Source organism: Neovison vison, chromosome 3 (genome assembly GCF_020171115.1).
Source record: "Neovison vison isolate M4711 chromosome 3, ASM_NN_V1, whole genome shotgun sequence".
NCBI classification, from domain to species: domain Eukaryota; kingdom Metazoa; phylum Chordata; class Mammalia; order Carnivora; family Mustelidae; genus Neogale; species Neogale vison.
The window spans coordinates 213253325-213266512 of NC_058093.1; the positions used below are offsets into that span (position 1 = coordinate 213253325).

Sequence of the window (13188 nt, forward strand, 5' to 3'; positions counted from 1 at the left end):
GTCAGAGGTCTAGGCTGGTTGACCACCCTCCTGGTCCCATCCTTGCTCCTCCTCCTGGATTTTCACTCATCCTGAATTTCCACTCCAGTGGGTGGGTGGGACAGTCCCAGAGGAAACTGGAACTACTGTCCCTGGAGACTAAGATTATCCTTTCTTTCCTCCCCTGCTTGACCTCAAGCAGGAACAGGAGCAGTAGGCAGGAGAGAGCCGTTGCCCTGCCCCGGCCTGACCCTGCTACTCTAACAGGTGGTCCTGAGCATGGGCCAGACCTCTCCTCATCCAGTCGACCAAGTCCCTGTCCCTGCGACATATCCACTATTCCCTAAACCCTCTTAGCTAACCCAGGCCAGCATCACCCAAGAGGATGGTGACTCCAGAATACTGGGTCCCTGGACCAGTGCCCAAGCCCCAGATGCACACATGTGGCCAAGCGTGGTCCCAGCCCCACCTGAAACCCACTCTTGGGATGGTAGTGATGCCCACCCCAGCTCCCCACCCTTCTAGGTCTTTGAAATGCAGGACACAGGAAAGCAGTGTGTCATTTAGAGAGAGAGAAACACCAGAGAACACAGAAGCCCCACAGAAAGTAGTTTTCAATCAAGCTTTTAATGAAAAGATCATAAAATAACAGTTTCTCATCACTGTACATTAAGACTGCACGCTTCTGAATGGAGAGATCAGTCGTCGGTGAAATTGCTTTTCTATGACACTTGAGGGCTGCGTATCTGCAGCTCTGACCTGAATTTATCCAAACTCTCAAAGGAAGTGAGCTCGATGTGATGACTGACAGCGGCGGTGGCCAGTACAGGAGTGCGATCACGGTGTCCCTCCCCCTTCTGGGAAGGGAAGAGAGTAGGTCGTGATCCCTCTTCCAGTTTTGATTAAACAAAACAGCTATAATCCCATCCCTCCCCCTCCCTCTCGAGGTATTTGCGAATGGGCAGGTGCCCAACCTGGGGTCCCCCCAAGGGGGGAGGGGGAAAACAAGTGATGGGCGGGACACAAGAGAGGTTCCCCTCAGCACCTGGCCCCACGGGGCCCCACCAAGTGGAGGGGGGGAGCCCTGGGGAATCCTCCCTGCCCCAAGTGAGGTCTGTTATGCAGCATTTTTGAGGTCAATAAATTACAGCAATAAATAGCAAGGTGAGGTAGGGGGACGGGTTCTTGGTAGAAAAATTAAAGTGGTGACTGAAGCTGGGTGGGGGGGGAGGGGTCCTAGGAAGGGGGTCCTGGGCAGCCTCAATTTCCACAGTGCACATCCACCCCCCGACCTGGAATGTCACACTGAGGCTCTGGTTAGGTCCCTCTCCACCCCATCACTCCTGGCATTGGATTCACAGGTTCAGTAACATCTGCCCCAGTGTGACTCTGGGGAAGAGCAAGGGCCTTGGTCCCTTTGAGGGGCACAGCAGGGCTTAGATCCCTTGTCTGTTCTTTGGAGGCCTAGTGCCTCTGCTTCTGCCCCCCTTCCAAGGGGGCGGACGGATGCAGCCACCTCTTCCCTGAGCCCTGCCCTCCTGGCTGCCCAGGCCTCCCCCACTCAAGGACAGCTGTGGGGAAGGCAGTAGGGTCTGCCTGCCCAGCCAGCCCCGCCCAGCCCCGCCCAGATCGCACTCCTGCACGTGGGCCAGTCCAGTGAATACTGACAGGGTGGGGGTGGGGGTACAGCGGGACAGCCCAGCTCCCCCAAGTGGTGACGAACGGGAAATACACACATGGCTGCATGAGGTTCCAAAGTCCGTCTGCGTCCAGATTGTTCATTTCACAGGCTGAGGTGTATGGCTATGCTGCAAGTCTCTGAGATTCTTATTTGCTTAAAGGTTTGTCTTTTCTTTTTTTACCTTTTTTGCAATCCTGGAGGAGCCCTTGCGGTGGCTCGGTCTGGCGGGAGCGAGCGGTGGCGGAGCCAGCCGCTCACTCACCCCAAGTCTGAGAAATAAATACATTCATCACTGCACAAACATATTGATACAAAAACAACACTGTTCAGAGTGTTTGCACCGTCTGTGTTGGTAAGGACCAGCCCAGTAAGCCCACTCCCCACCCCCACTGCTGGGTGGGGGTAGGGGTGTCCCCTGGAGTGGGGACCCACTGGAGTCAACGGAGCTGTGCAAAGGTCCCGGGGCTTTTTGGCTTGATAGGGACCCTCACATCAACCCACCCCGGGGGGTTGCAGGCAGAGCGGGGGAGGTGGGGGATGACCCTCCACCCAGGGCCCTAGCCCAGACTCAGGTCCTGAGGCCAGAGCCGACGGCCACCCCCTGCTATGCCCGCTGGCCAGGACCTCCACGGTCCGGCCAGGAGGCCTGGAGGCCGGTCAGCACCGGCCCAAGCTCTTTGGTGCCAGCTGGGCTTTGAGAGGCCCGGGGCTGGGGAGGAGGGCTCAGGTAAATTCGGTGGGGGGCTCCATGCCAGCGCCAGCCCCACAGCAGCCCCTCTGCCCATGAGCCAACTCAGAAGGGACTCCAGTGGAAGGTGGGGATTCACTGGGACTGGCCTTACAGCTGCTGAGGTCTGAAACTGTAAAAGTTTATGTAAACAATGAGATAAATATATTAGTATCTTTTTTTCTGAGCCCATTGAGGTTCCATACTCATTCAAAATGTGCTTTGGTTTAAAAAATAGGTTTTGTGAATTTGGGTATGAGCTTTTTTTTCTTTTTTTCTTTTTTTTTTTTTTTTTTGTTTTGTTGTGTTTATCCTCTTTCCTACATGACATCTGCTATTTTCTCTGTTTCCTGTTTCTCCGAAACATTCAGGAATTAAGTGACTAAAGCAGAGAACTGTAAGCCGCCCTTGGCCTCCAACGGCCTAATTTCCTTGTGAGGCTCTTAACACATGTCCACGCACACACTCGCAAGCACACACTCCACATGAAATCAAAAGAAAAAGAAAACAAAACCAAGTGTTGTGTTAATCAGTCCCACCCCTCCCCACAAACCCTTAAAATCTTAAATAGGAAACTAGTGTTTTGCTTTCTTGTTAAAATACAGAAAAGGCTCGATACAATACTCAGGTGGGTACAATACTATGTCGCACGAACGTCGTTGAGTGAGGGGCCTTTGCGCCCAGTCCCTGAAGCTCTGCAAATGAATCACCTGCTCTCACGGGTCACCTCACAGATGCAGCCGCCCGTGGCCCAAGAGGCCACACACAGGCATGCGTACAACTCCCGTGCTGTACAGACTTTGTGTCATGTGGCTTAAGTGCTGACAGAGTGGGGTGGGGTCGGGAGGGCAGAGGAACCCTGCCCACCCCCCAACCTGACTTCTGGGAACACGAGACCCTGGGTCCAGTGCTCCCTTCCCACCCAGAGGGAGTTAAGACCCAACTTGGGGCTCGGGGCACCTTGAGATGGGCTCAGCCAGGAGCCCTCACTTGCAAAACACACCCTGCACCATTTGGGTCCCTAAACTCAGGCTGTTTTCAGCTGGAGGGTCTCTGGAGGGGTGAGGGTAAAGTATGACTCTGGAATTTTTTGGTCTGAACTTAAGAGTAGAAAGGGAAAAAAAAAGAAAGAAAGAAAGAAAAGCAAAGCATGAAGCAAAATGAAGATTCAGCTGCTGGCCCAGCCGTGTGGCTCCAGTCAGCCAAGGATAGTGGGGCCAACCACAGCGACCTTGGTCTGGCTTGTGAGCCTGACCCCTGGCCCACAGAAGGGTCCTGAGGCTGAGAGAGAAACCCCATGTTGAGGGGTGAGGGGTGGGGACTCCAGACAGGGCTTAGCCAACTAATGGCATCCAGCCTCTTGCCGGAGCAGCCAGGACCTCCCCAAGAAGGTGCCAAAGCAGGGCAGGCCTCCTCCCTGTCCCCCCAGGGTGGGGGGGTTTACATCACTTTGGTCAGTGTCCCTCCATGCCTCTGCACTGGCCTGCTGCTCCTCCAAGCTCTGGCTCTAACGGTCCCAAGGGACAGGATGGGGGGGGGGCTCACTTCCACTTCATCCTGGCCCTGCCAAGGGAGCTCCAAATAGCTGGCTCCAGCGGTAAGGCTCCACGGCCTGCTCTCCCACGTGGCCGGAGCACCCCCTCCTTTCCCCCCAGGCCCAGATCAGGGGCACACACAGGCTCCCTGATGCTCAGCAACACACTCAGAACACCCACAGGGTGGACACAGCAAGCAGTATGCTCTGGGGAGCAGAGCCCTTCTCTGAGAGCGCTGGGGGTGGGAGTGGGGATGGCGGGGGGTGCCCAGGAGGGTAAGCCCAGCTCACTCAAACGCACGTCTTCCTGTGCGTACCAACAGGAGGAAAACAAGTGTCATGGCCTCAGCTGCCAGCCACCAACATACTGTTCTTGTGGATTCAAGAGGTAGCAAAAGGTCAGAAGTCTCTCCACCTTTATCGGTAAGGAAGGAAGGTAAGCTCGATATCTGTCCACATGCGCCACACACACTACATACATACATACATACATACATACACACGTACACGTACACACACACACACACACACACACACACACAAAATGATAAAGAAGAGTACCGACGGCTCTGGCATCAAATCCAGCCTCCCCCCTCCCCCCACAAATCCCAGACCTTCCAGTTCCAACATTCACATAAACGTTACACTGGTTTTTCTCTTAATAAAAAAGAAGTACCTCTAAACAAAGAATATTCCTCAGAAACTATAGGAAAATCACTCTCTCTCCTGAGGCAGCCGAGGCAGGGCTCGGGGCCCAGGGAAGCCTTTGGCCAAGAAGGGCTTCTGGGGCCTGGAGGGGTGGGCGCCCCTCAGCCCGCAGCCGGGCGGGGGCGGGAGGGGCAGTTGCCCCTGTACATTCAGTCTGCAGACCCAGGCTCAGCCCCGAGGGGCCGGGAGGAAAATAAACTCCTGTTGGTTTTGGTTTAAAAAACAAAATTCAAAAAGAAAAAAGGAACAGATCAGTAGGAATAACAGCAACATAGGCCCAGAGGGCTCTTTAGCTGTGGAGAGGTAGGCGGCGGGGGGGCCCCCTGACTGTCCCAGCGCCAGTGAGCAGTGACCCCTGGCTCAAAGAAGGAGGGCTCTGTCCCATTCCCTCCAGCACCACTCCCCAAAGAGCCAGGGTGGCCCGCGACAGACAAGCACTCGTGCACGCACACAGACAGCGCCCCTGGCCACGGGACAGCCCTGCTCCTCCCCAGCGGAGGGAGGCCCCATGGCCCCCTGCTCGGACCCGGCCTGCGGGAAGGGGGCCAGGTCCCAGCGAGACCCCTGTGACCCACTCCCACAGACGCTGCAGTGGCCCTCCCAGGGAGCCGGGGCGGAATCGGGAGGTAGACTGCACGCCAGCAATGTGTACTCGGAACTCGGGCCCACCAGCTTCCCTCCTCTCGCTGCCCTTGTACAGACTGTCCATTAAAGCTCTGGGTGTGTGTGGGGGGCTGGTTGCGGGTGCCACCAGGAGCCACCCCCACGGGACTTGGGGGTCCCAGCCCCTCCCGCCCGGCCTCCACGCGTCTTCCTTCCTTCGGTGGGCTCCTGAGGGCGGGTCTGCGGAGGGCAGCCTCAGGCCGGGGAGAAGGGTCTTTGGCTTCTAGGAGGGGGAGGTATGCATGCGCAGGTGGCTGATGAGGTTGCGCTGCTGGGTGAATTTGCCCCCACAGAGCTGGCACTCATAGGGCTTCTCACCCGAGTGCACACGCATGTGCTCGGTGAGGCGGTACTGGCGCGTGAAGCGCATGCCGCACTCATCACAGGCGAACGGCTTGAGGCCCAGGTGGCTGCGCATGTGGCGCGTCATGGTGCCGCGCTGCGTGAACATCTTGCCGCAGATGTTGCAGGGGAAGGGCCGCGTCAACCAGTGCGTCTTCTCGTGCTGCCGCAGCGTGGCCGGGTCCTTGTAGGTCTTCTCACACACCGAGCACTTGAAGGGCCGGGGCTCAGCTGCATAGGCTGCGCTGGGCGCCGACAGGTCCTCGGCCTCCTCCTCGGCACCCCCACTGCCCGTCTCGTAGGCACCCTCCTCTTTGATGAACAGCTCCTCCTCTGTGTGTGTCTCCACGTGGGCATTGAGTTGCTCGGAGCTGGGGAAGCCTTTGGCGCAGGGGATGCACACATATAGGTTGTCCCCATAAGACACGGTCTCGTAGCCCTCCTGCCGGTACATGTAGTGCGTGCCGGCATGGCCACTGCCCCCCTCGCTCCCGCTCTGCCCACTGTCCTCACTCCCGTCCTTGCCGTTCTCTTCCTCCTCCTTGCAGGGGTACGGGGGCTCTGTGTAGGGCCCACTGGGGCCGCCCCCTCCAACACTGCTGGCCAGGATGCCATTGGGAACCCTGTCCCCTAGCCCCTCGCCCTCTTCCCCTGGGCAGGGGCCCTTGGGCCCCGCTTCCCTCCGCTCAAAGGGGGACCCCACCCTGGGCTCCTTCTTGCTCCACTCCTTCTTGCGGGCCGAGTGCCGTAGGCTCTTCCGGGGCTGCCCACCGGGCCCCTCCAGCAGGCTCAGGTGGTTGTCCTCGGCCCCCTCCAGATCCATGGGCTCATTAGGGGTGCCCCCCAGCTCAGCGTAAGAGGCACTGTTGGCAACAGGAGGGGCGGAGGCTGAGAGGGGTGAGCCGTGCTGACTGTCACTCAGCTGGGCCGGGTCCTCAGGGGTCAGGGGAGGACCAGGGGTGGCAGGGGGCAGGGGTGGGCTCTTCTTGGACAGGTCCAGGCCCAGCTCCTGCTCACAGCCCCCGCTGCTCCCATTGGTGCTGCAGCTGCCCAAGCCGGCCTCCCCGCTGGCTGGACAGACGGCCCGGCCCAGGCCATGGACACCCTCCTGGCTGGAGCCTCCGAGGAAGAGCTCATCATCAGAGCCTTTGGCCTGGGGGAGCTCCTGGGGGGTGTGGGCCCCCTTGCGTCCATCCACGAGCGCTGGATACCGTGCCTGGATGACAGAGGCCGTGGACAGCCGCTGGTTGCGGGGTGGCCTTCCCATGCCAGAGGCGCCCACCCGTCCAGAGCCGAAGGGCTTGCCGGCTCGCTTGAGTTTACGGCGGCAGAGCGCTGCCAACTCGGGCAGCTGGAGGTAGCTGGCGGCAGTGAGGAGAGTGCTGAAGTTGGGCTCAGCCGGCTGGTCGCTGGGCAGCAGCTTGCCCGTGTAGATGAAGTCCAGAATCTGCTGGAACACCGTGGAGCTGACCATGTCTGTGTCCAGGTTGATGAGGTTGTCATGCAGGACCAGGGATTTGAAGTAGATGCTGCTGGCGGCCAGGACATTCTTGTGGGCGCGGAAGATGGAGTTCTCCACCATGATGATGACATCACACAGGAAGCCCTTCGTCCTCTGCTGGTTCAGCTGCAGCAGGAGCTGCTTGGAGTGGCTGGGCAGCTCCATGTCGGGCCCCATGTCCCCACGCCCCGCCCACGCGTACCACCTGCAGGCAAGAGTAGGTGCATGGGCATTAGGCAAGGGCTGACAGAGTGGGGCTGTGGTGGTGCTCAGGGGAGGCCTCATTGGGCATGGGACCCAGGGAGGGAACTCACACTACCCATGGGGACTCATGCTGCCCAAAGAGGGTCATGGGCTCTGGTCCCATGTATACAGAAGCAGAAGACAATAGTCACGTGATGCCGAGCAGAGAAAATGGGATGTAACTTTGGCTCCACAGCCCAGGGCACCATCTCCACACTAAGGAAGTTGGCCGCAAGCCCACAGTGGACTCAAAAATGACAAGCAGCGGACCATGAGGTGCTGGGAAGCAGTAAGGACCGAGGTGAGCAGAAGTTCCCAGGTGGGCTCACTTCTCACATGGGCATAAACTTCCCAAAGTTTAGGACAAGCTAGAAACTGAGATTTTCAGGTTAATCCTCCCAATGCCAAATAAAGGCCCTTTTTCCTTAAATACTACATGAGCCAAATCAAATAAGCAGCCTCCACCTGTGACCTCTACCCTGCCCTGGGTGCTTCTCAAACCCTAGTGGCTTCCCCAAGCTTTCGGATTTGCCAACGTCCCAGTCCTGCCTGCAGACACTGTGGTCCAGCCGCAGTCCCTTACCAGTGCCTGCTTCCATTCCACAAGCGCCTCACCCCCCAGGAGGGCCCTGAGCACCCCAGTCCGGGTCTCTAGATGCTGAGCAGAAAAGCGGGCCTGACCAAGCCCCTGGCACCACCGGGCCCCTGGGAAAGGCAGCCAGCTGGCCTTGCCAGACCAGCACAGACACTAACTGACGTCATTAATAAACAGAGAGAGGCCTCTGACCCCCACGGGAACCGTACAGGTGGGCTTTGTAACAGCATGCACGTGGGTCACTGAGAGTGGGGTGCTCTGACCAGGCACCCACCCAAATGAGCAGCAGGACCTGAGGCACAAAGGTGTGGCTCCCTACTCCCTCCAGCCCCTCAGGGGACATGTACCCTCCCAAAGGCAACTCTGTGCTATGCAGCTGACAAAAGTGCTTTCATGTCCTCTAGCTCAGGGCTCAATCTCTGAAAGTGACTGCTCAGAGCCTTGCCCCACTGGGACCCCTCTGCCACTACCAGTGTATCCAGTCCAGTCCTGCCTCCCTTGAGGCAGTCTAGAGAGATCACAACCCTCGCTGCCTTCCTGTAACACAAACACTTCCCATGACCCACTGCCCCATGCCTGCCCTTATTTGCAAAGACAGAGGAAAACCCTAATACCCACGTACACCCCAAAGGCACCCTCAGAACTCACTGTGAACACACATGGGTAGACAGAGCTGCAAGTTAGCACTCAGGGCCTGATGCTAGATAGTGGGCTCAGAGCCTAGATAAAGCCTGGGTCCTGAGGGAACCTACCCTCTGATGTTCCCTGCCCGTCAGCCAGCCAGGCAGGACAAAGAGTCCGATGCACAGTTTCCACACTGGATGGGACACCCAGCCTCAAGGAAATGCAGTGTCAGCCCCACCAGCACTCAGGATACCTGGTACTCCCAAGCTGGCAAGAGGACAAGCCAAGGGCAGGAGGTCCCATTCTCCAAGAGCCTGTGAGCCACAGCAGCCCCTCCTCTGCAGGCTGAGGGCCATGGGCCCCAGCCTCCCCTCCACGCTACCCAACACTATGTGTACACAAAGAACCAGGCTGAGAACTGCAGGGCTGAGGGCAGCCCAGCTAGCCCTCCCCCAAGCCCCCCCCCATCCTGCCAGTTCCCCCTACCCAGCCTACCGGAGTGCCAGGGGCCCAGAAACCATGTGAGCAGCAGCCAGCGGGGGTGGCCTCCTTGAGCGCGTGGCCTCCCTGGGGGTGCATCAATGCCTGGTCACCTGTGGAGGATAAGATGGGACAGAGTCACCCAGACAGACAAGGGAGGGTAGGAGGGACAGTGAAGCGAAGGCACTTGGTGGTCCTAGAGCCCTCACTCCCAGGAAGATCTGGGGTCTCTGTGGCTGGGACACCAGGGGCAACAAGGCAGGGGACAGCAGCCCCAGTACCCAGCAACAGTCAGGCCCAGTGGCAGGGAAGGTCACAGGTCTGGAGAGCTCAGCAGGGCTGACACTGTCCTCCCACCCAGGAGACTTAGGGCACTCTAAGGGCTACCTAGGCCTGTAGGGGAGCTGGTGGCAGGCACGGAATTCCTGGCAAGCAGGCATGGTGGCAGGAGGCCTGGGCAAGGCCCTTCTCAGGCTGGCTACATTTACATAACAAAAGGTCAAAATTGGAGCCACTAGTGCAATAGGCTATTTATAAGAACCAGTCTCAACCGCTTCTGGCTCTCCTGCCTCCTTCCCTTCCTGATCTGCTCCCGCCACCCCCTCCCTGCCCAGAGGGCCCACCCCCCTCCTGCCCGGCCCAGTCTGACCACATGGCCTCCCCTCACAGGAGTTTCTGCAGGCCAGGCCTTTCAATACCAGCCCGCCAAAGCTGCTGGCAGCTGCCGCCAGATGCGAAGGGTCTCCTTCTGCCCCCTACCCACCCCAGAGACACAGGTCTCAGAGAGGGGGATCCTGAGGTTCTGGCTTTTTGCACCCCACTCGGCTAGCCTGGGCTCCCTTGGAATGGAGCCAAGGGTGGGGGCGGAGGCCTCCAGCAGCCTGGAGCCCATCCCTGCCTGCCCTTCCCCCACCCCCAGGGCCAGGGAGGCTCAGCAGGTCCCTCAGGAATGTGACCAGACCCGGGGTGCGGGGTGGCTGGGAGGCCTCAGTTCCAGCCTGCCAGCTGTCTCTCTGGCCCCTAGCACAGCTCTCTTCTCCTGGGGCAGCTCGAGGGTATGGGGAAGTGAGGAGGTGGGGAATGGTTGGTCCAGGATCCCCATCATGACCCAGATGGCAGCAGAACCAGCCCTGTTGGTCCAGAGGCCTGAGAGCATCTGCGTCTGCATTTAATGAAGCCCGGGATCCCCTGCCTATGTAGAGTCTGGGCTCTCCTGCCAGGTGACACCAGAGGTAGTGAGGTGGCCAGCAGGACAGAATAGAACTCAGGCTAAGAAGGGGTGAGGGGCAGAGACCACCTTAGCATTGGTGAGAGCAACCCTGAAAAATGAACAGGGAGCCACAGCGATGCATGTGAGCTGACCAGATGCCCGCCACACGGCCCTGTGCCCCCTTGCCCACTCCCCACCAGATCTCAGGGCAACCCAATCCCTGCTGGGGCACAGCGTCCACTAAGTGGCCCCTGGTTTAGCTCGTACCAGACCCTGCAGATAGATTACCTGCCTTCGTCAGAGATCAGGCCCACAACCACCGCCCACCACGCAGCCAGAGCAGAATAGGACTCGGGGGCTTCCACAGGTTCCCACTGCTTCAGCCTTGTCACCCACTTCACCAGCCACTGGAAGGCAGGGTGACTAACCAAGGTCTCCCAGACTGGATCAGACAGTCTGGGGCCCAGTTTCCCCACAGGGACTCCACAGGACAGGGCAGAGGGGCCTTCCAGGTGCCCTCCATGGGTGGGGCCATAACAGGGCTGCCTGCTAGGAGTTCACAGCCAGGAGGATGCCACCATACCTGCCTCCCACCCCAGGCCAGGCCACACATGGGCCACCCCTGCCACATTCTATAAGTCACAAAATGTTAACCTCACCACAGGGAAGGGGGGCCCCCACTGCTGCGAGGCCAGCAGCCCTACAAAACATTGCTCTTTTCTTCCCAGAAGAGTAACAGCAGGGAATCCTCTGCCCTAGCTCAACACCGGGTATAGGAGCAAGAGAAGCCAATGCCTGAGAGGCCACAGCCCCAGGGAGGGAGGCAGGGTGTCCGGTAACTAGAAATTGGACTGTGGGGGCTAGCCCCATAAGCTGGCAGCGCAGTGCCCCACTGGGTACAGGGGCTTGGTGCCCAGCCCTGGCAGGAGCCCAAAGGCTGGGATAAGGACACCGCCTGGCACCAGCTCCTGGCACCCAGCAGCCCCCTGGCAGCAGGCCCAGGCAGCGTGCCTATCAGCCCCGAGGATCCACACCCAGCTCAGAACCGTTGCGCACTGGAGTGCCGGCTCCAAGGAGCCCAGGATCTAGGACAACGGGATCATCAGGTCCTCCTCTGAGGCAGAGACCTAGCCCATGGTGTGGGGGGGAGGCGGGGGCGGGGTAAGACTCTAGCTAGGTTGATCCCAGGGAAAGGCAGCAGGAACCCAGTCCCTGGGGAAGGCCAGCTCCGGCTTCTTGTGAACACAGAAGTTAGAGAGAATGAACAGACAGACCTGGCTGAAACACCTGGATTCCCTTCCCAGGTCCTTGTTTACAAAATGGTCTACCTACCCAGCTGGGCTGTTACACAGAGAACCACACAGGTCTCTGCTGAATTCTCATGTCCTTCTCTCCCTCTCCAAGTCCCTGCCACAGAAAAGCCAGAGGTGCGTCCCCCGCAACACACACTCTGAGGGTAAGGGCAGGTCCAGGACCCAGACACCCCAGACTTTTAAAACACACACCCACCAGGCGAAGGCCAGGCCCACACACCCACAGGGCTCAGGCCCTCCTGAGCCAGGAGAGCTGGCCGAGCTCCCTGCACTTGTCTACCTCCTCAACTATAGGCATGAAAGGCCTGACCAGGCAATGTCATCCTATGTAAAGAAATATCTTGGAAGCACAAACGCCCAATCAATAAATGAGATTATCATTGAGAGTGTGGCGTAGAAGTACAGGAAACCTTTAAGTTTCTGTAATATTCAGAATTTAAAATAATCTTGTATTACTTTTAAAATCCTGGGGGAAAAAAGTAGAACTGATGCACAAATATGGTTAAATCTCAAAATTGTAACATTAAGTGAAGAAAACCTCATACACAAGAGTACAGATGCACAATTCCATTCATCTGAAGCTCCAGAAAAGGCTGAACTAGTCCATGGTAGACAAAATTAGAAGACCCTGTAGAGGGTGAGGTGAACACTGTTTGGGAAGGAGCATGAGGAACTTTCTGGGCTGCACATGACTCTATTATCTTGGTAGGAGTCTGGGTTACAGCGGATGTCTCACTGGTCAAAATTCAAGGGGTTACCTGAAATTTGGGTACGAAGTTGCATATAAATTTTACCTCGTATTGAAAAAAATTCCAACAAAGAGATAAAGAACAGTGGTTTCCACAAAATACGTCCTTCTCAGCAGCTCCCGACCAGCTAACATTCACGTATCCTGGGCACACAGGAAGAACTCTCAAGGGCAGAGTGGTCACAACAGGAACAAATTTGTGTCCCTCCTGGTTCCATGCTGGCCTGACAGCCCTTGTGGGTCTTCAACAGGTAGTCAAAGCCCAAAGCCAAGGATACTCCTAAGATGACTCCACCCTGTCCCTAAAACACCCCAGCCAAAAAAGCCAATGAGGGTGGCAGAGGCACAGACCCATGGCCTCCTGGAACAGTGCCCTGTATGGAGCCACACTTGCCCATGATCCCAGGCAGTCTACAAAGCTTCAAGGGCTCATGGGAAGGCTAGAATGGGGCCAAACTCCTTTTCCTAGCATCCTACAAAAAGCAAAGCATGCTCTGGCCCAGCCTTTTAAACGCCATGAGAGGAGGTTTTAAAACCAAAGTGATCTTTGGGGCGGGTGGCTCAGTCAGTTGGGCATCTGACTCCTGACTTCTGCTCAGGTCATGATCTCAGGGTCATAAGATCAAGCTAGTCAGGCTCCATGCCACGCTTGGCATGAAGACTGCTTGAGATTCTTTCACTCTCCTGTCCCTCAGCTCGCTTGTGTGTGCTCTTCCCGCTACCAAAACAAATAAAGTATTAAAAAAAAAGAGTTACATAAAATTAAAGTGATCTTTGCTTAAGCAGAGAGCCCAGGAGAACAATTCCAACCACCTATCTGATGGGAACTGCCCCGACTTA

At 57.5% G+C, this 13188-nt stretch overlaps 1 protein-coding gene across 1 annotated transcript in view; it reads right to left on the reverse strand.

Annotated features, from left to right (window-relative positions):
• Positions 1-587: 587 nt before the first annotated feature.
• HIC2 (HIC ZBTB transcriptional repressor 2) overlaps positions 588-13188 on the reverse strand; it is a 33388-nt gene continuing 20787 nt past the window's right edge. Inside the window, exons 2-3 of the mRNA XM_044243775.1 lie at positions 9093-9190; positions 588-7340 (exon numbers count right to left, since the gene is read on the reverse strand). Of these exons, the coding sequence (XP_044099710.1) occupies positions 5516-7340; positions 9093-9118 (1851 nt within the window). The 5' untranslated portion in view covers positions 9119-9190 and the 3' untranslated portion in view covers positions 588-5515. The remainder of the gene's footprint in view (positions 7341-9092; positions 9191-13188) is intronic.